The sequence below is a fragment of the Amphiprion ocellaris genome, chromosome 11, assembly GCF_022539595.1.
Source record: "Amphiprion ocellaris isolate individual 3 ecotype Okinawa chromosome 11, ASM2253959v1, whole genome shotgun sequence".
Lineage (NCBI taxonomy): Eukaryota > Metazoa > Chordata > Actinopteri > Pomacentridae > Amphiprion > Amphiprion ocellaris.
The window spans coordinates 16,839,572-16,862,481 of NC_072776.1; the positions used below are offsets into that span (position 1 = coordinate 16,839,572).

Sequence of the window (22,910 nt, forward strand, 5' to 3'; positions counted from 1 at the left end):
CGGGAACAATAAGGTGTGGTCTATCTGAGCTGTAACAAGGGCATGTAGAAATGCTCGGCATGTACCACTAGACACGTATAAAGTTACATACACGACACAGTTTGGCGATTTATTTAAGCTGGCATTCAATCCCAAACAAACATAAACCATGAGATAAAAAGTCCGCAGAACCAAGACTATTTGTGACATGTCAAAACTACATAAAACAATACTTTTCACATACAGTGACAGACATGCAACACAATTTCGCCTGCACTGGAGACATTTCTGGGTGTCGGGGTGTACAGCTGGTATTGATATCAAGGCGCGCTGGGGTGTGCAGGTTTCGTCACACGCCACCCATTCTGTGTGTGTGTGTGTGTGTGTGTGTGTGTGTGTGTGTGTGTGTGTGTGTGTGTGTGTGTGTGCACTCGTGCTACTATGTAAGTGTGGCCTTGGCGTCATTACACACTCACAAAGTGGGGCCCTCATTTCCAACAGTGGCCCTTTTTCCGGACCCCACTTGGACATGCTTTAGATCATGCTAAAATCATGTCTAAAACCTTCTGGTGAAGTTTTATAATTTTTGCCAAGTGGGGCCCAGCAGGTAGGTATGTGTAAATATGCGCACTCAGCAGCACCTCTGTAGACAGGAGCAGGTATTTCAACGACCAATTCACACACGTCGTTCACACACTCCTCTGCTGTATGAATGGCTTGCCCCCCCCCAGAGAGGCTCTGAGGCTGTAAAAGGAGACTTTTTACAGCACTACTTACTGAAGGAACCAGTCTCATTAGACATGATTTGATTCTTTTTTGTAAGGAAATTTAAACTTTAATAGAAGTCTTAACTAGCTTCAAACTTTAAATTATACTAAAATAAAGGACTATCACAAAAAAAACCTGAAAAAAGACAATTTTTTTAAAAAAAGTAGTGAAAGAAAACCAGGACAATATTGACCATAAAATTTCCAGGATTGTGATAATTTCTTTAAATTTTGAATTAACCACTAAAATACAGATGTTAGACTTTTATAAAACATCTCAAATTTTTCAGTCCTAAAACACTCTGATCATTTTTCCCAAGAACAGAATTTAAGTTCATTTGACCATATACTTGTGTCCTGAATCAGTATGTTTGAGAATGTGTGTTGATGCATATGATGGAAACTACTACTTTGTAAAATGATAGAAGTCCCCTGTTTGATGGCACAGAATGACACGGGTCCCACTTAGATAGCATGGAGCGATGTTCACACTCCACAATGGACACAGATAAAAAAATAATAAACTAAATTATATATTACATAAAAAATAATTAATTCATTAATCAAAACTTAAAAGAATGGAAGAATTTTAACTGCTATCATTCTACTGGTGTGATAAAAATTCTTCTAAGAAGACAAATGCAAATTTGTGCCGTGAATGTGCAAAGCTTGAATCTAGCATCACTCACTGCTGGTTTTAACAAATTTTACAATGTACTTCTGTCCTCTGTCTGTAAATAGAAGCATGTGTTGATGCATGGTGGAGAAAAAAGTTAACCACAGATGCCCCACTTAGATAGCATGGCATGGCATGGCATGGCATGGCATGGACACTACAGAATGGATGAGTATGAAAGAAATTTTTGAAATGTAAAAATAGTAACCTAAGGGTATCACAAATGAATGTTATAGCATTACTATCAACACATTTGTGATTTACATTTAATATCCATCCATCCATTATCTATACACCGCTTAATCCTCACTAGGGTCGCGGGGGGGGGCTGGAGTCTATCCCAGCTGACTCGGGCGAAGGCAGGGGACACCCTAGACAGGTTGCCAGTCTGTCGCAGGGCTACATATACAGACAAACAAGCACTCTCACATTCACACCTACGGGCAATTTAGAGTAATCAATTAACCTCAGCATATTTTTGGACTGTGGGAGGAAGCCGGAGTACCCGGAGAGAACCCACGCATGCACAGGGAGAACATGCAAACTCCATGCAGAAAGATCCCGGGAAAGCCGGGACGCGAACCAGGGACCTTCTTGCTGCAAGGCGAAAGTGCTAACCACTACGCCACTGTGCAGCCCTACATTTAATATATTAGATTATAATAACTAACAAACACAAAGTTTAACATGACTGAACAGAAAGCTTGAACCTAATTTCCTGCTAATGTGTAACCTTAAGTGTTGTAAAGGTACAGAGCTTACATGTAGCATCACATCATTGCTAGAAACTGCTGCAGTGTTTTTATATTAGTACATGGCATTCGCCACGACTGCGTATAAACGGAAATAATCAATTGGGGATACTGACAGCAAATTAATTAGTTTTTTTACAATACACAATAAGTATTAAAAAAATAAATAATGCATAAAAACCTTTTGAAAATGTCTGTTAGAATTAAATGAAGAAGGAAAAAAAGTCCACTGTTGGATGGTACTGAATGATAAGAGTCCCCTCTTTGATGGCATAGAATGACATAGACTCCCTCTTAGATAGCATGGAGCGATGTTCACACTCCTGCATGTGTGTGTAAGAACAGAAGAGGATATATGCCTGATCAATGATTCAACTAAGAGATGAGTCATGTTCAATTCAATAATCCTGGACATTACAAAGTCCTAAGATGGTGTTTTTATAACCTTTCTCGACTGTAAATGCAAGTTGGCTGATTGACATTAGTCTGAGGTGTTTTTTGAGGGAAATCAAAAATGTAAACTTCAACATAGTTTGAGATGAGATGGTATATTTGATGGGTTACTTACAGAATCAGTATCTTCAAACATAACTGGATTCAATATTTTTGTCATAATATACTAAGGTTCAATTTCAGAGCATATTCCAACCATTTTCAAACTTTATCTATTTAAATGCTATTTAGAAGCAGATGGAATAAGTATTTTTTTAAGGAAAAAGAAAAGCATTACATTTCACTAATGTTTTGTATTCTACCTAACTGCTTGTAATAGCAATAGCTGTCACATAACACCTGCCTACAGTCACAAATATAAAACAGTAAAAAGCACAACTAATGGTTTTTTACATAATAAACTGTCAAGACAGTTTATAACAGAAAAAAAACTCATAAGCTCACAAAAAGAGCCCCCCCCCCCCCACATAGCCAAACAAAACTGGCATGGTATATGGTCTGTTGCTGATGACATGTAGGTTGTTTGTTTTTTTGGTACTATTTGTCCTTAACCAGAGGATAGGCCTGAACAGTTATTTCGGTAGTTTCCCTCATTCCATATTTTGCTCAGAAGAAGGCTGCGCATTGTGGATCCTTGCTTGTGTGCAAGTGCCTTTGCAACGTCAACTTCATCTTGATGTTTTCGCATCAGGTGTCTTGAAACTTTTCCGAAAGGCTTCTGACAATAGAAGCAGTAATTTTTCTTGTCGTAGACATGTTTGTGTGCGGTGTTTGAGGACATTTTCACTTGGATACCCTTCAAACTGCATTCAAGGACATTTTCATCCTTTTTCATCCCAGTCTTAACTGCTTTTTTCTGATGACTTTCTTGGTTACTTCATCATCTACTTCTGTTGGTTCATCATCATCATCATCTTCTTCCTCTGACATATCAAGGGAAAGGGAGATCTGTGGTTCTATTTCCTGAAATACAAAAAAAAGAGTAAGAAAATGAATGCTATAAATTATCTCACAACATTTTTTTGTAGTTTTAGCACATAGTTAAAATCAATATTTACCAGCCCTGGCCAAAAAAAATTAATCCATAATTACCATTTCAATGACAGATATATCATCTTCAGTGTGAGAAGATGAATCCATCACTACATCACAGACACTCCCTGGCTAATCACTGTTAGCATTGTGTTGAATGTCAATCTCATTTCCATCATGAACTTACCTGGATATCTGACTCTTTCTTGTACTTGTATTGTATGCCTCCAACATCCTCATAACTTGACCAAGAAAAAGATCCAGCCATTTGAGACAGCAACGTTGGCTGTGCCAAATCCAGTTTTCTGTTTGCTCCAAAATCTGCGATAAACAGTTTGTTGCTGATATCTGTAGAATATTGAAAATGATCCTTAGACATGTACTGCTTAATGCAATATCCACAAAATAACATCATCTTTACTATCATGTCTAATGAAAAATTGGATAATAAACACATTCTACCAGATATTTATGGCTATGACTAAACAATTTATTCATTTTTTTTACCAAACAAAATGTTTTCAGGCTTCAGGTCTCTGTGCAAAATCCCGCGTGAATGGACTTAATGTAGTCCTTGCAGTAGCTCCTGGCAGATCCCCAGTCTTCGAGCCTCAGTCAAACTTTCTCTCTCACGAAAGTTCTTGTTTTCAATTACCTCCACCAGACTGTATTCGCAAAGAGGGGAGACAAAATAGGCAAAGTAACTATCTTCCAACACTGCAATTGGTTGTAAAAGATGTTCTGGTTTTAACTTTTCTGAACATAGGACATGTGCCATTTTAATCTCATTTTCAGAAATATGCTTTGCAACTCTTTTCACTGCAACTTCGTAGCCCTCCTGGGAAAATTTCAGCAGCATTGCATCCATTTGCAGCCTTTGTTGCTGTGTTAAAAACAAGTTGCCCAATTTTCGTAACGCCAGGCTGAGATTCAAGGTTTTCTAATGAACTCTTCCAGCGGGATTCCTTGAAAATACAGAAAAACAACCATTAGGCATTGTCATCATTTAAAATTTTGTAAAGCATGCAAAAAGAAAAAAGAAACATACGGTCTTTGATTTACCGCCTTTTCCTGGAGCTCCCTGCATGAGGAGGTAATGGTTTTCTGAAACAAATTACATCAACAAGATGATGTCAGTGATTGAAAGTATGTTTTACTATATCACTGACAATGTTTTTCAGAATTTTGAAGAATGATTTTTGGTGAGGATTAGAGACATGCTCAATTAAATGATGGAATGGCAAAAATATAGGAATAGAAATACCTGTCTCCATGGGCAGTCAGGGTCTCTGCAGTCATACACAATTTCTTCTCCTGCACTGATATTTGACTTTGAAAATGCACACAGATGCGGCCTTTTCTGCTCATCCAATATCTTTGGGTCACATACACAAACAATACATTTTCTATTACATCAAATACTGTTACATTTATCTGAGGTTGCACAAATGATATGAGTAAAGGTATTATGAGGAAACAATTCAAAGACATACGTACTATTTTAATGTTGCTGTTTGGCTTGATGTGATCATCATTTATGAATCTTCCAAGTCTTGCTGTGTCTTTACTGCCATCGACACTGTATGATGAAAGATTTTTTTCCAGTTTTAAAACATTTAACAAAATACTGCAATTATTTAGTTAGGCCATCCATTTATTTAATCTTACCAGAAAGATTGTCCCTGAAAACAGTAGAAGTACAGAAATGCTGCATCGTCAGCTCAGTGCCTCTCCTTCAGATCCAGTGATGTGTCTTCCAACATACTCCAGCAGGAATTCTCCTTGCTCAATGTTTTTAGTGGCAAACACTCCATAACCTGATTAATAGAAAATAAATAAGAATACATTAATAGTGTGATATAAGTTTCGTAAATGCTCATGTGTTGCTGCATACCAGGCACACCCAACAGAAAACAGCTCAGCAGTGACACTGTCAACAATACTTTGAAACCTGTCACTGTAAATATTTAGATTAACTATGAGGCAGAAGAATTACAGTATCTGCATTTTCATAATAGTGCAGCAAAACTTCTCAGGTTTTTCTTGCTGTGAGTTCTATGAGAATATCAATGCTACCTACATATTTAGACATAAATATTAAATAAGACACAACACCCATTTAGTTTAGCATGATGGATAATGGGATTCTGTTTCTCAAGTGTTTTGTTAAGTGGAACAGATCCTCCCATCTAACTTCAAATAAGAAAGCAAATAAGTAAATTCCCATTTTGCATCTGCCTAAACTACTTTAAGGCTGCTTACATGGCAAATTGGGAAGGTACATTTTCATAACTAGAACAAATAATTCTAATACACAATTTCCTGCATTAAAATACATTAGGTGCTAAACTGAATATTAATTACAATTTCAACAGACATACAATATTGACAACAGAATTTTATGTGCAGCCATACCTTTCTCCTGATTGATGATTTTTTTCTGAAACAAGCCTTTATCTTGCCCAGAAGCAATGAAGTGCAAAGCTTCCTTTTCAGGACAAACTCTTCTGGGTCTCATTTTCCTGTCAAATATGAAATAATATTTTATGTGCAATACACTCCATATGTTGAAAAAAGAAGACCATTGAAACAACATCTATTTAGGTTTATTAATACAATAACTTACATTAAATAAATAAATTTGTTTATATTGTAAGTGGAAAAAAAGTCATTTTTAAATTGTTAGCATTTACATAGAGGTTTTAGAAAATTAAAGAACTGCAACTTACCTTACATTTTCTTTGCTTGAAGGAAGAAAAAAACTTGAAGGATGGTAGGGCAGTACCTCTTCAATATACTTACCTATACAACTATTATATCTTTATATATTGATAGAAAGATGCACAAATAAAATATTCAGGTAGATGATTCTCCAATGAAGTAAAAACACGTGAAAATGCTTTCTGTCCTTTAAACCTGTCGCTCCCCAAAACAGAAAAGACAAGTTGAAACTTCTGTGAGGAGACCAGTATATATATATAACCCTGCACAGTGATCTGAACAGTGACTGGGTCTTTGGAAAAAGATCGTTAGTCGCCATGATTTGAATGGTGAATCAGTGCAGCTAGACCAGATGGAGATGCATGAAGGGTTATAGGGTTTCAGTTGATGTGAATTGGATAGGCAAAACAATGAAGGAGAATCCACATTTACCTTGTCTCAGAGTGGACAAGTGGTTGTCTGTTGCATAATAGCTGTTAGCATCATGGCTGATGTCAGCTTGAGGAAAAATACCACTGTTTACAGACAGCGATGTGGAGTTGCAGTTACAGCTGCCTGTTTCCTCTCATTGACTTCACCCATGGTGTTAATAGCTGCTCGTTTGATAATCCCATATCACAGCAGCCTGTTTGATCCACCCGCCCATGAATGGTGAATCAGTGGAGCCAGACCAGACGTAGACACACGAAGAGTTCAATTGATGTGAATTGGGCTAGCAACACAGGGGCTTGACTGAAGGACAATCTACACACATGTCTGCTCAGTTCGTCCAGCAGATGTAAAAGGACTGGACAACACACAACAGAGCTGTGACAGAAAAGGAATCTAGCTTTGTAGAGAAGTTGTTGTCCAACAAATATTGATCCACTTTGTTTTTGTAAAGGAATGTCTTGCTCTGCATTTCTGTAGAAAGTAGGAATAAAACTAAAACCAAAAAACACCCACACTTGATCTGTGAATTAAGGAATGATGGGACCATTTGTAGGGATTTTTTTTGTCATTGCTGTGTCTTGTAAAGAGATTTATCTAGAACAGATGAGAAGTCTGAATCTGGCTTGTTTAACCTGAGCCTTACAGTAAGTTATCACTCAGCAATGGATTCTGAAGTACGGGTCAAGGTGTGTTTTAGCTGATGATTTTCATGAGGCCTTCCATGCCTTTGGAAGTTAAAAACTCCTGCATCGACAGAGCAGTTTTTCACTGGTAGTAGGCTGATGTAATTCTCCGCTGCTGTTAAAGGTAACAAATGACAGTTCATGCTATAATGAAAAAGACAGGCTCAACATATTCAGAAACAGGAAAAATCTACTTTAAAGTGTTTAAAGTACACTCATACTTCTAGCTTTAAAAACAAAACAACACAAAAAAACAACAACACATGACAAGAGGTTGTACTGACACATGAAATTTCTGGCACATTTGTTGAGTGAAACTAGAATTATTTATTTATTTGACTTAAATGGTTCAGTTTTCTGTGAATACCTGGATTATCACGATTTGCAAAGTGAATAAAACTTCTGAAACTGATAGAATTTATTCATGCATAACTACAAGGTACATTGATCTGAATGTAAGTCAGCCTGTTGAGCTGTGCTACAGCAAAAACCTGTTTGTCTCCTTTGCCATGGCAGAGTGTCTCCAGTAGCACCTCAACATAGAAATGTAAATTGTGTGTGGGGGTTGGGCATCAACCTTCAGGAACATCACCTTTACCTCTGTCCACACAAGCATATTAGTATAGAGCTGGAGTTGTTGTAATCAAAAAGGCATTAAAAAACAGGTGACGTTTTGACTTATTCCAAAATGTCTGTTACCACATTATGAACATTAGTATCAAAATCGCACCTCTGACGGAAAGGAAATCCTCACATTCATATTTTTACCACCATCAGGATCCACCAGTACGAAATTGTAAAGAAAAGCATGAGGTTTTGATCTGTGAAGCAAACAATGCAATCTCGTTGTACTACATTAGTTAAATGTAGGGAATTTTCAAGGGTTTTTGCATCTCAAAAATGATTTGTTACCTTTAGCAGACACACATAGCAGAAAATGTCCTTACAAAAGGAAAAAAGCATTAAATACTTGTTGGACAACAACTCATTTGAAATGATTATTTCCTTTCTGTCTTAATTTTGTTTGCAAGGTTTTTTTTCATTGCTTGTAAATATGCTGGATGAATTGTACATGTGTGTGCAGATTCTCTGTCAACCAGGTCATTGTCATTCCATTCCAAGTTCACTTCAATTGATATTTCACTCTTCACGTGTCGAGGTCTGGTCTGTATGTGCTAATTCACCATTCACAATGAAGAGAAGCAAACATATTATAGGAATGTTCAGGTGCGCACATCTGGCATCAGGGCTCCAAAGTAAGTTTCTGAATAGTAGCACCAGTGCAACCAAATATCTCAGTCACATCAGCACAGGATTTGGTCACCACCTCCCAAAACTGTCATTGCTGCCAATAGTAGCGTCACTGTCAGCATTTGTTCTGCACCAGTCATCGTGATTGAATGTAGTTTTCTAGTTTTTTTCTGTTTAACTGACTCCATCATCTTTCCCTAGCTGCCCCTGCATTCTGATCATCATGTGTGTCAGAGTCAAACCTGTCTCTGTCCACATTTATTCATTTATTTTGGGATAATCTGCTAGACGTCATTTCATCTTTGGAACACAGCAACAGCTAAATGGATTGTTCTACATGTCCATCAGGGAGAGACTGACTGAGCCAAAGAGCAAGAAAAATTGCAACCTGTGCTTACAATATCTAACAAGGTAGCTGCCCATGATGGCTGGAGTGTCTCCAAATCAGCCTGATGATCATTAAACACTGCTGACAACGTGAAATTTTAACTCAGACACTCTTGAAAAATAGCTACATATGCAACCATTTTGGTTGCATATGTGAGACTTGCCTGGGATTATTATATGTAAAGCCACATTTACCTTGTCTCAGAGTGGACAAGTGGTTGTCTGTTGCATAATAGCTGTTAGCATCATGGCTGATGTCAGCTTGAGGAAAAATACCACTGTTTACAGACAGCGATGTGGAGTTGCAGTTACAGCTGCCTATTTCCTCTCATTGACTTCACCCATGGTGTTAATAGCTGCTCGTTTGATAATCCCATATCACAGCAGCCTGTTTGATCCACCAGCCCATGAATGGTGAATCAGTGGAGCCAGACCAGACGTAGACACACGAAGAGTTCAATTGATGTGAATTGGGCTAGCAACACAGGGGCTTGACTGAAGGACAATCTACACACATGTCTGCTCAGTTCGTCCAGCAGATATAAAAGGACTGGACAACACACAACAGAGCTGTGACAGAAAAGGAATCTAGCTTTGTAGAGAAGTTGTTGTCCAACAAATATTGATCCACTTTGTTTTTGTAAAGGAATGTCTTGCTCTGCATTTCTGTAGAAAGTAGGAATAAAACTAAAACCAAAAAACACCCACACTTGATTTGTGAATTAAAGAATGATGGGACCATTTGTAGGGATTTTTTTTGTCATTGCTGTGTCTTGTAAAGAGATTTATCTAGAACAGATGAGAAGTCTGAATCTGGCTTGTTTAACCTGAGCCTTACAGTAAGTTATCACTCAGCAATGGATTCTGAAGTACGGGTCAAGGTGTGTTTTAGCTGATGATTTTCATGAGGCCTTCCATGCCTTTGGAAGTTAAAAACTCCTGCAGCGACAGAGCAGTTTTTCACTGGTAGTAGGCTGATGTAATTCTCCGCTGCTGTTAAAGGTAACAAATGACAGTTCATGCTATAATGAAAAAGACAGGCTCAACATATTCAGAAACAGGAAAAATCTACTTTAAAGTGTTTAAAGTACACTCATACTTCTAGCTTTAAAAACAAAACAACACAAAAAAACAACACATGACAAGAGGTTGTACTGACACATGAAATTTCTGGCACATTTGTTAAGTGAAACTAGAATTATTTATTTATTTGACTTAAATGGTTCAGTTTTCTGTGAATACCTGGATTATCATGATTTGCAAAGTGAATAAAACTTCTGAAACTGATAGAATTTATTCATGCATAACTACAAGGTACATTGATCTGAATGTAAGTCAGCCTGTTGAGCTGTGCTACAGCAAAAACCTGTTTGTCTCTTCTGCCATGGCAGAGTGTCTCCAGTAGCACCTCAACATAGAAATGTAAATTGTGTGTGGGGGTTGGGCATCAACCTTCAGGAACATCAGCTTTACCTCTGTCCACACAAGCATATTAGTATAGAGCTGGAGTTGTTGAATCAAAAAGGCATTAAAAAACAGGTGATGTTTTGACTTATTCCAAAATGTCTGTTACCACATTATGAACATTAGTATCAAAGTAAGTAAGTTTCTGAATAGTAGCACCGGTGCAACCAAATATCTCAGTCACATCAGCACAGGATTTGGTCACCACCTCCCAAAAATGTCATTGCTGCCAATAGTAGCCTCACTGTCAGCATTTATTCTGCACCAGTCATCGTGATTGAATGTAGTTTTTTACTTTATCTGTTTAACACTTTAAATGAAATAAGCCTCATTCAGTTTGTTTTGAACACAATCTACAGGTAGATGCAATGTTTAAAATTATTTTCAAAAATATTACTTACTGCAGGAAGGTGAGTGTAATGCTACATAATATCATAGTTCCCTCAATTAATCTATTTTCAGTTAAAGGGGAACCTTATTCACAAAATTGATTGATTTTATGGCTGACAGAGAATAAGGTCCACACTTTGGTGGTACAGAATGATAGGGGTCCTCTTTTAGATAGTCCATAACGACACGAGGGCCCTTTTAGATAGCACAGAGCGACATTAACACCCCAGTGTTTATACATAGATAGAAGATCGTTTCAGTATTTACAATATAGTCCTGATTAGAGAAAGAGTCATTTACAACTTTTATTGTGACATTGTTGTAATAATTATTTACTCTGAAATGGATGCTAAAAAGATGTTCATTAGACCACATTAAACTGTAGTTGCAGAAGTTTTTAAATCCGAGCCTCAAATGAAAGGTTTTACCTTCAAGAGTGAAATAATAAAGAGGCAATACAAAGGTCCAATTTGAAATTCACACTTATCTCATTTCATAGTTATTTCATACAAGCACAGCAAAATGTGAGAACCCCTAATATAAAATGAAAAACAAAGACATGTTTGTTGTCAGGAAGTGTGACAAACATTCAAAAGTATTACTTTACAAAGATTTCAACTGTATTTCTGAATATATGTGAATGGAGACGCACATATAAAAAATTTAAGTAATTGTTTCTGATGTCACAGTTCTTGATAAGAGCATGATGTTAGTGCATGCAACCAAGCAACCAAGCCAAACAAATCAGGGATTTGTAAGAGAGACTAATTAAGTCAAATGATTTTCACAATATTTGTATAAAGGAGAGGTGTTTAAACATTTAAAACTTTAGAGTTGCACTTAGACTTACTAACAATTCATTTGTGTGGCACACACAATTCCATTGCGGCCCTTTTTCACTGCTTGTAAATCTGCTGGATGAATTGTACACGTGTGTGCAGATTCTCTGTCAACCAGGTCATTGTCATTCCATTCCAAGTTCACTTCAATTGATATTTCACTCTTCATGTGTCGAGGTCTGGTCTGTATGTGCTAATTCACCATTCACGATGAAGAGAAGCAAACATATTATAGGAATGTTCAGGTGCACACATCTGGGATCAGGGCTCCAAAGTAAGTTTCTGAATAGTAGCACCGGTGCAACCAAATATCTCAGTCACATCAGCACAGGATTTGGTCACCACCTCTCAAAACTGTCATTGCTGCCAATAGTAGCGTCACTGTCAGCATTTGTTCTGCACCAGTCATCGAGACTGTAGTTTTTTACTTTTTTCTGTTTAACACTTTAAATGAAATAAGCCTCATTCAGTTTGTTTTGAACACAATCTACAGGTAGATGCAATGTTTAAAATTATTTTCAAAAATATTACTTACTGCAGGAAGGTGAGTGTAATGCTAAATAATATCATAGTTCCTTCAATTAATCTATTTTCAATTAAAGTGGAAACTTATTCACAAAATTGATTGATTTTATGGCTGACAGAGAATAAGGTCCACACTTTGGTGGTACAGAATGATAGGGGTCCTCTTTTAGATAGTCCATAACGACACGAGGGCCCTTTTAGATAGCACAGAGCGACATTAACACCCCAGTGTTTATACATGGATAGAAGATCGTTTCAGTATTTACAATATAGTCCTGATTAGAGAAAGAATCATTTACAACTTTTATTGTGACATTGTTGTAATAATTATTTACTCTGAAATGGATGCTAAAAAGATGTTCATTAGACCACATTAAACTGTAGTTGCAGAAGTTTTTAAATCCGAGCCTCAAATGAAAGGTTTTACCTTCAAGAGTGAAATAATAAAGAGGCAATACAAAGGTCCAATTTGAAATTCACACTTATCTCATTTCAAAGTTATTTCATACTAGCACAGCAAAATGTGAGAACCCCTAATATAAAATGAAAAACAAAGACATGTTTGTTGTCAGGAAATGTGACAAACATTCAAAAATATTACTTTACAAAAATTTCAACTGTATTTCTGAATATATGTGAATAGAGACGCACATATAAAAAATTTAAGTAATTGTTTCTGATGTCACAGTTCTTGATAAGAGCATGATGTTAGTGCATGCAACCAAGCAACCAAGCCAAACAAATCAGGGATTTGTAAGAGAAACCAATTAAGTCAAATGATTTTCACAATATTTGTATAAAGGAGAGGTGTTTAAACATTTAAAACTTTAGAGTTGCACTTAGACTTACTAACAATTCATTTGTGTGGCACACACAATTCCATTGCGGCCCTTTTTCACTGCTTGTAAATCTGCTGGATGAATTGTACACGTGTGTGCAGATTCTCTGTCAACCAGGTCATTGTCATTCCATTCCAAGTTCACTTCAATTGATATTTCACTCTTCATGTGTCGAGGTCTGGTCTGTATGTGCTAATTCACCATTCACGATGAAGAGAAGCAAACATATTATAGGAATGTTCAGGTGCACACATCTGGGATCAGGGCTCCAAAGTAAGTTTCTGAATAGTAGCACCGGTGCAACCAAATATCTCAGTCACATCAGCACAGGATTTGGTCACCACCTCTCAAAACTGTCATTGCTGCCAATAGTAGCGTCACTGTCAGCATTTGTTCTGCACCAGTCATCGAGACTGTAGTTTTTTACTTTTTTCTGTTTAACACTTTAAATGAAATAAGCCTCATTCAGTTTGTTTTGAACACAATCTACAGGTAGATGCAATGTTTAAAATTATTTTCAAAAATATTACTTACTGCAGGAAGGTGAGTGTAATGCTAAATAATATCATAGTTCCTTCAATTAATCTATTTTCAATTAAAGTGGAAACTTATTCACAAAATTGATTGATTTTATGGCTGACAGAGAATAAGGTCCACACTTTGGTGGTACAGAATGATAGGGGTCCTCTTTTAGATAGTCCATAACGACACGAGGGCCCTTTTAGATAGCACAGAGCGACATTAACACCCCAGTGTTTATACATGGATAGAAGATCGTTTCAGTATTTACAATATAGTCCTGATTAGAGAAAGAATCATTTACAACTTTTATTGTGACATTGTTGTAATAATTATTTACTCTGAAATGGATGCTAAAAAGATGTTCATTAGACCACATTAAACTGTAGTTGCAGAAGTTTTTAAATCCGAGCCTCAAATGAAAGGTTTTACCTTCAAGAGTGAAATAATAAAGAGGCAATACAAAGGTCCAATTTGAAATTCACACATCTCATTTCAAAGTTATTTCATACTAGCACAGCAAAATGTGAGAACCCCTAATATAAAATGAAAAACAAAGATATGTTTGTTGTCAGGAAATGTGACAAACATTCAAAAATATTACTTTACAAAAATTTCAACTGTATTTCTGAATATATGTGAATAGAGACGCACATATAAAAAATTTAAGTAATTGTTTCTGATGTCACAGTTCTTGATAAGAGCATGATGTTAGTGCATGCAACCAAGCAACCAAGCCAAACAAATCAGGGATTTGTAAGAGAAACCAATTAAGTCAAATGACTTTTATGTGTTTAAACATTTATAACTTTAAAGTTACACTTAGACTTAATACTCATTCATTTGTGTAACACAGACAGTTCCATCGCAGCCCTGACCGACATCTACGTATGAAAGAGGGGCCCTCCAGAGCCTGCAATGGAAGTCCCCTCTTTGATGTGTAGATGTCGGTCAGGCTGAACTGTTGTGTTAACGCCTACAGCTCCACTGAAGGCTATGGAGGGCCACTCTTTGATATGTAGATGTCAGGCAGGGCTGATGGTCCCCTCATGGCTATTTTTTTTAAAAATAAAAAAATCCATATTTTTAGTTATATTCTGAAAAAAGACCTTAAAAGAAAATTTTGTATATGATTTTTGTCTCAGCAAAATAACTGCAAACACTGGGCCACTATTACCAGTTTACCACGACGGCCCCCTCTTGGATTGTAAAGCGTGTATGTGTGTGTGTGTGTGTGTGTGTGTGTGTGTTACCATTCCTAATGAATCCCATTCAGTGAATCATGCGATATGGAGTTGGCAGCGATGATGGTGGTGACTGCACGCTCACCGCCTTCCAGCTCTTAGAACTAAAAGTCCCATGCTTAGTCTCCACACACCATACAATGGATGGAATGGTCTTTTTCACTCTCGAAGTCTCTCACACAGTCATGTTTCTTTCACTTCAGAGGACATTAAGTTGACTTACATTAATTTCCTGGGGACTTACTATGTATTTGCATGACTTACATGACTTCTACTTGCCTAATTCCTAACCTAAAACTAACCTTACCCCGACCTTAAAACAAGTATTCGTGTTCTTTGGTATGCAGATTTGCTTTTTGCAAACAGATGTGTGTCCTCATTTATGTCCTCTCAGCAAAAATAGTATTACTCGCTCTCTCTCTCTCTCTCTCTCTCTCACACACACACACACACACACACACACAAATATACGAAGTTACAAAGTTCTTTATCTTTTATCTCGGCACAAGTCTGCTTTTTAAATCATCGAATGATTCCTACTGCCTGCTTGTTTTGTTCGATCCAGATGACAAGGCTGTTGTGATTGGGTGGTAATGCTTTCTGGCTGGTCTCTTGTTCGGTCCATTACTGTGGTCCAGACGGAAATATTTCAACAATTATTAGGCTTTTGTATTCCACTGACTCCCCAAGCACCATCAGCTGGTTGACATTTGTGGTTTAGTAAGTAAAATGAATAACGTATTTTGGGGAATTGATTGTAGTGAAATGTAGTTTATGGCCAAATAAAAGAATGATATCTCTATCAGAGAGCTGTACATTGTGGTGAGTGACTATGACATGGTACTAACATGATGAACGTTACAGATACACTGTACCAGCAAACGTAAGCATGCTGGTGTTAATTTTTCATAAAATTGCCTCTTATGCAGCTGTCAACTCTATGTCTTGTTTCTTATTGTCAGCAAATCCCTAGAAAAGACCATCATCTTAGACGTCCCTGTAACATTCGAGATTGTTTGTTCCTACTGAAGATTCAAAAAAGGCTTGATAATTTCATGAAACAACAAGACACTGGTTGTTTTGTGGTAAAATCTATCCAAACAGTTGTAAATAATTCATTTGATTGGTACTTCTCTCAGCTGTGAATAAACAGACATTTTGTATAATTGTGCTCTGTTGTTGGAAAGGACCTAACATAAATGCTCATGGTATTTAAGGAACATGTCGGGTCAACAATGTTACATGCAGTAGTTTTTAGAAAATAATAGATATCTATGGCAAAACAGCAGCAATACAGACTTTTGTTATGTGGTGCTTGTTAGCAGTATCAGTTGGTTTTGGTCTTTTCATGCGATTTGCTTCTAACAAAGAAGAAATTAAATTATTGACAGCCTTACTCTTTATTATTTCTGTCTTGTATCTGACCAAATTTTAATTTAATTGAACACCAACTAACTGACACAGAAGCTGTTCTAGATCTGCAGAGTTCAACTATAATTAAGGTTCACCATGACCAGGGTTTGTCTGTTACAAGAGTAAAATTGACCGATTTTAAAGTGTCAGTTTCACATATTTCTCATTAAAATCAAAGAAAATACCAAATAAGACATTTACAAAGCAGCATTCTCTTATTTCATCCTAGTTAGATTCCTTCGTAGCTGCTTTTTTTCTTGTCGAGCGAATAATAATAGCTGCAATAACTGAGGATAAAGACGTGTTGAGCTGAGGGCGAGGATGATGCTGAAGCCACCGGGGAGGACAGAAGTTCAATTTGCAGTTGTGGTTGGACATGCCTTTAGCTAGGAGTGTTAAGCTCTACACCCGAAATAAACTAGCAGCTGTGCTGTGTTTGATTGTGTGACTGTGTGAATATGTATCCATCAGAAAGAAATAGCTGTCCTCTCAGCACCACCAAATCCAATGACGCTCGAGATTGTAGTAATAGACCGGGACTGAGAGAAACGTCCTTTCATCCCATTCCATGTTGCCAAGATAGTGACTGACTGGATGCAGAGACAGACGCCGGGATGAATATATGGATGATTGGAAACTAGCTTCTTTCACTTGTGTTGTGTAACGTGTAAATATTTATCATGTGCTTGCACACTGATCAGCCACAAGTGCTGACACGTGACATGAATAACATTGATCATCTCATTACAATGCATTGTTCTGCTTGAAAATCTTGGGTCCTGACATTCATGTGGATGTTATTTTGACACATACACCTACCAAACATTGGTAAAGAACATGCACACTCTCTATGGCAATGGTACTAAAACGTCTGATTTTGGATTGCTCAACATAGTCACCAAAATCCATTCTTTAAAATGTTTAAAGTTTGTTTAAAATGTACAACTTAAAGATCTGGTCTAATATTTCACTTTGCAAAATGAGCCATGACCTGCATTTTAGTGACTTTGTGTGCAAACCAGACTTAAGTAAAGAAAAGCTTCTTTTTTGTTTGTAACCCTGCTATTGCAGATATCCGGGAGACAGCGTTCGTTTATGCCATCACGGCGGCTGGTGTGACGCATGCTGTGACCCAGGCCTGCAGTATGGGAGACCTGCTGCAGTGTGGCTGTGAGGCGACCAGGAACAGAGCACCTCCACGGCCGTCTTCGTCCTCCTCTTCTGGGGACGGGGTCAAGTGGGAGTGGGGTGGCTGTGGAGATGATGTGGAGTTTGGTTATGAAAAGTCAAAACAGTTTATGGACGCCAAGAGAAGAAGAGGCAAGAGCGACATCAGGACGCTCATCGACCTGCACAACAACGAGGCTGGAAGGCTGGTAAGAAATAATCTTACAAGTTTCTGTGCTCCATTTTAAATCTGAAGAAGTTACCACAACATTAGTGCACTTAATAAAAAAGTGTATTTTCACTGCTACTGTGCTTAAACACAGGTCTGATGTTTCACTATACTCTGAGCAGCAAAGGTGTTGCTTGTTCTTTGGAATGTTCCTTCATTCCACAAACATACAAAGAGAAAGACATGGCCTCCAGTCATATTTGTGTAGTGCCGTAAGCTGATATTCTAACAAGAATCAGGTTTCTGAAACAAAAAAACAAGAGCGTGCCACACATTTTGTTTTCAAGCCTCCGAGGCAGGTAGCCTCTAACATTTCCACAGCCCTTGCAGAAGTTTAAAGTTCTTCTTTGTTACTTGTATGAGCAGTGAGTGAATTATGGCCGTGACAATTCAACATGCTACCAAAAGAGTGGAGATTAAGTTGCGACTTTTCAGATGAGTTAATTACGTTAATTTATAGTGCAGCTTGGCAAATCTGCCCGATTACATTGGCTTTTAGCTTCCACCTTTTTGTTGGTCTTGCTTTGTTACAACCCACTTGCAGAGATGTTGACACACGCACAGAGTTGCAAAGTTCAGTTTTGTTGGGGTCAAAGGCAGGTAGAGAGGAAGAGAGGAGGATTTTTGGGATGTAGTCCAATTGTGGCATTAACAAACCATTTGAACAGAAGAAGAAACTTGCACACGAATTCCCAGACGCTGAGAAACCAAAAGTTTATGTGCACATGTATGCTTGTGTACGTATTTTTTAGGTTTGTGTGTGCGTGTCTGTGTGTGTCTAAATGGGCAGGTGTGTGTGTGTGTGTGTGTGTGTGTGTGTGTGTGTCTGTGTCTGTGTATGTGTGTGTGTGATGGGTTAATTATGTGCAGTATAAGTGAATGATCTGTTGTCAAGGCTTGTTAGATGTAGGAAGGCCAGAGGCAACATGGAGGGAGAGGGGGGTTGGGGAGTTAAATTCCTTCTGAATAGCGTCTGCTTTTATCTTACCTATCTATCTGTGTGTGTTTGTGTGTGTGTGTGTCCATGTACTTGTGTGTGTGTGCATGATCCGGTGGCTTTGTGTGATATATCATGAAAACAGAATAATAAATTCTTCTCTAGAGAACTTGTCATTTGTCAAAAGCAGTTCTACTGCACTTTAGGGTACAAGTTAAAAGTTCTTTGTCCCATTTTTTTCCTGTTTCATCAACCTTCTCTCCTTCTCTTTTTTTTTTCACCTGCTTGCCCTCCTTCACCTCTCTTTTCTCCTCCACCGCCCAAAACCCTAAACCTTCACCCCTCCTCCGCCACACTTTCTCCCTGCTAGGCAGTGAAGCTCTACATGCGGACTGAGTGCAAGTGCCACGGACTGTCGGGCTCGTGCACCTTGCGCACGTGCTGGAAAAAGATGCCTCATTTCCGCGAGGTAGGCGACCGCCTGCTGGAGCGCTTCAACGGCGCTTCCAAGGTGATGGGCGGCAATGATGGCAAGACCCTGATACCTGTGGGCCAGAACATAAAGCCTCCAGACAAGCAGGATCTCATCTACTCAGACGAGTCTCCAGATTTCTGCCTCGCAAACCGGAAAACAGGTTCACTGGGAACAAAGGGGCGCATGTGCAACAGCACAGCCATGGACATCAGCGGCTGTGACCTGTTGTGCTGTGAGCGAGGCTACCGGGAGGAAACTGTGGTGTTTGAGGAGAACTGCTTGTGTCGTTTCCACTGGTGTTGTGTTGTCCAGTGCAAGAAGTGCATGGTCCGAAAAGAGCTCAGCATCTGTCACTGATGAACTGAAGTTCAGACTGGTCAAATGACCTGGTTAATTCTAACTACTTCTGTTACTTTTTGAGGTTCTTGCTTTAGTTTGGCTAGTGCGAAAGAAGGAGAGGATCTTCATAATAATCCTTTTTATTTACATTCTTTACAGTCACATGACGCTCCAGAAAACTTTCATTTGAAATCGTACTCAATCTTTTTTGGTTCCAATGAGTTTTTGAACACAAGACATGATGGCCAGAAGTACTAAAAAAAACACATGGAAACAATGGCAAGAAGGACTTTCTTTTCTGAACTACCTATTTTTTGTTTCTTGTTAATGAGAAAGGACCAAAGAATGTTCTGTTTCAGTGAAAACATACAGGACCCATGCATCCAGGCATTGAGGAGTTACTAATCAACAACAGAGCTCGGTGTGAACTCAAGCAGAGAGTTTTAAGCATCAGCATAGAGTGATGTGCCTGATCTACCCAATTTTATAAAGTGACCATGACTATGATGAAACCCTTTAAGCCTATATGACTGTTTTTTTGTACTCTCTGTTATTTAAAGTCTGTCAGAGTCATTGCTGTCTGTTAGCAATATTCTTTAGAATAACAGAAAGATTAAGGATCTGACTTTGGACCATATTCCAATACTTCCATTTTACTTTGACATGTGTTCATACTATGACTGCTTTTTAACAGTGTAATAGAGTAATCACATACATGATTGTGCATCATCAAGAGTCTGAGCATCTTCCCATTTTACCAAAAAGTTTCTCAGTTACAGGCTAATCGTTCAAACACAAGAAAGGCTGGTCTCGATTTCTTTTTTTTTTCCTCACAAAAAAAGGGAAATGGTATCACATTTTTATATTTGAAGAATGCTGTCGACACCATGCTCTACTGGTGTGGAGTGGACCTGTCAGCGAAGACTCTTATTTATGTAAAGATATGATGATAAAACTACTCACTTCCATCTCTCAGAAGCACTTTGGATACAACTGCCGTGGACTTCGTCAACAGATTGGCAAGAAAACCTTCTGGGGTTGGCTGTTTCTTCTGAACCCAAAGAAAAACGTTTATTTTCATGACATTGTTTGGTATCGAGAAAATGTATATGATGTATTTTGTTTATCTATTATGATATACAGGGCTAATATAATAATGCACTTTGGACGTTAGCTTTTTTGTTTTTTTTTGGTTCCATGATGTGTGTGTGTGCCTGTGAGTGTGAAAAGAGAGAGAAAGTATCACGATTATGTTTGTGCAGGTTGGCCAGTTATCACCATATCCTTCAGTGGACAGTAATTGTGTATGTATCTATAAGTTGCTGTCTGGCGTTAAACTGCTTTATGCTGGTTACTGAAAGCACACTGCTCTGTGACTCTCTGTCTCTGAGTGGGACAGACAAGATCTTTTATTTGTTGTTCGTTTTCAGGGGAACTATGTTTCCCATAAACCTATCATGTCATCTCATTTAACTTTTATAATCCGACAATGAGTATACTGAACTTTGACACTACTTTGCTTCAACGTGTTCTGTTAAGTTTTTGTGTGTTTGATCGAGTGTGCAGGTAGGATCTCATCTTACCCTTAATAATTTAGAGTCAGCTCGTCTTGATCTTCCAGCTGGTGATGTATCATGACTCAGATCTGGATGCTGTTCCCACAGTTACCTTGTTACTTTTACTATCTGCTGTATGATGCCATTGTACAAGGCCAACATCAAATGACCAATTCTATTTTAATTATAGACTATTGATTATTCTGTTAAGGAAATCCATTTTGTTGTCCAACTGTTAATCTTAGCAGTAACTTCAAGATATGATAACCATTACATCTCCTACTGATAGAAGTCCACAAACTTTTCATGTGAACAAAATCATGATTTTGCTTTTTGCTGTCATGACATGCAGTTAACTAGCAAGACAGTCAGATACCCATGGATAAATTTGCCACATCTTATTTAGATTTTTTTTTTTTCTACCCAGTTTTTGAACATTACCCTAACCAGGTTTGGTGGAAAAAGTTGAACATGGCACAAGAAGTCAATAAAGGCGTTTCATCAAAGTAGAAATGTGGCAGTAGTGATAGTTTCAGTGATGGTTAGTTAATTCAACCCATCCTTATCCATCAAATCTTAGAGGATTCATCCATTTGTCATTTATTTAAATGCAGTTTGACCTACATTGCTTTGTATTTCCTTCTGCTCTTCATCATTGTATTCTGCAAGTCATTTCATATTCGGATGTTACAATGCAATCTCATTAAACATAAACGTTTAAAGTGACAACAATGACTAGTGACTTACATTCAAAACACCATTCAAATACAGAAAACCATCCATCCATCCAACAGCAACCAACATTTCTTAGTATGTTTTTTATTTTGCGTTCCAAGTTCCCCTTCAAACCTGTTGTACTAAATGCTGTATCCTGCAAGAAAGCCGTAACCACAATCCCACAAGACAAAACATTTACTGACTAATTCAATTTCTTATCACTTTTTCTTCTTGAGTCCTCCCGCCCTTATGAGAATTTTGCGAGTTTGTTTTTTGACACAGCCACAAGGTCAAGTTAGTTATTGACTTCGATGATGATTTTTTTATTCATTTTTTTTTACCAAACTAGAGCCTTTCCACATCTCTGCCCCTATTAGATTCTTTGTGCCACTCAGCAAAAAGAGGTATTGTTATGAGGTATTTTAGCTGTAGAAATGAAAAGACAAGGTGGAAAAAAGAAAAGTGGGCCTGTATTAGTTTGAGCTGTACAAGTTGACACAAGTTCATATTTTCCAGGAATTTGTTGCACGGTGGTGTGTAGCACTCGGGCCAGAAGTTGTGTTTAAGACAGAGAGGTAGGCCAAAGACGAGGAGAATGCCATGGGGCACTTGTCTCCTCCTGCCCCCCCCCTCCAGACTCCTCTCCTCTCCTCTCCTCTCCTCTCCTCTCCTCTCCTCTCCTCTCCTCTCCTCTCCTCTCCTCTCCTCTCCTCTCCTCTCCTCTCCTCTCCTCTCCTCTCCTCTCCTCTCCTCTCCTCTCCTCTCCTCTCCTCTCCTCTCCTCTCCTATCCTCTCCTATCCTATCCTATCCTATCCTATCCAATCCAATCCAATCCAATCCAATCCAATCCAATCCAATCCAATCCAATCCAATCCAATCCAATCCAATCCGACATTCAGTGCTGCACGGGTAAAGCCAGAGAAAATAGACAAGTGAGCAGATAGATTTATTGGAGGATTGGTATAAATATAGTTGCCTGTCGACATCTGTGTGCATGTGGCTGCATGTGTCTGTCTTTGTCAGTGTGTGTGTGTGTGAGTGTGTGTGTGTATATGTGTGTCCGTAGGAGTGTGTGGCCAGGTTAGAACGGGCGCATTTTTCCACGTGTCCCTTTGAGAGAGAA

General features: G+C 38.2%; 1 protein-coding gene and 1 long non-coding RNA gene across 2 annotated transcripts in view; one reads left to right on the top strand and one right to left on the bottom strand.

Moving 5' to 3' along the window:
- wnt6b (wingless-type MMTV integration site family, member 6b) overlaps positions 1-21,801 on the top strand; it is a 41,047-nt gene extending 19,246 nt beyond the window's left edge. Inside the window, exons 3-4 of the mRNA XM_023288926.3 lie at positions 17,438-17,742; positions 19,070-21,801. Of these exons, the coding sequence (XP_023144694.1) occupies positions 17,438-17,742; positions 19,070-19,531 (767 nt within the window). The 3' untranslated portion in view covers positions 19,532-21,801. The remainder of the gene's footprint in view (positions 1-17,437; positions 17,743-19,069) is intronic.
- On the bottom strand, positions 355-13,055 carry LOC111586359 (uncharacterized). The gene is made up of 8 exons (XR_002747979.3): positions 6,075-13,055; positions 5,328-5,476; positions 5,157-5,238; positions 4,924-5,034; positions 4,708-4,763; positions 4,167-4,624; positions 3,847-4,007; positions 355-3,590 (listed from the first exon to the last, which is right to left on the bottom strand). It is a non-coding gene; the product is annotated as an uncharacterized LOC111586359 (long non-coding RNA).
- Positions 21,802-22,910: the final 1,109 nt, after the last annotated feature.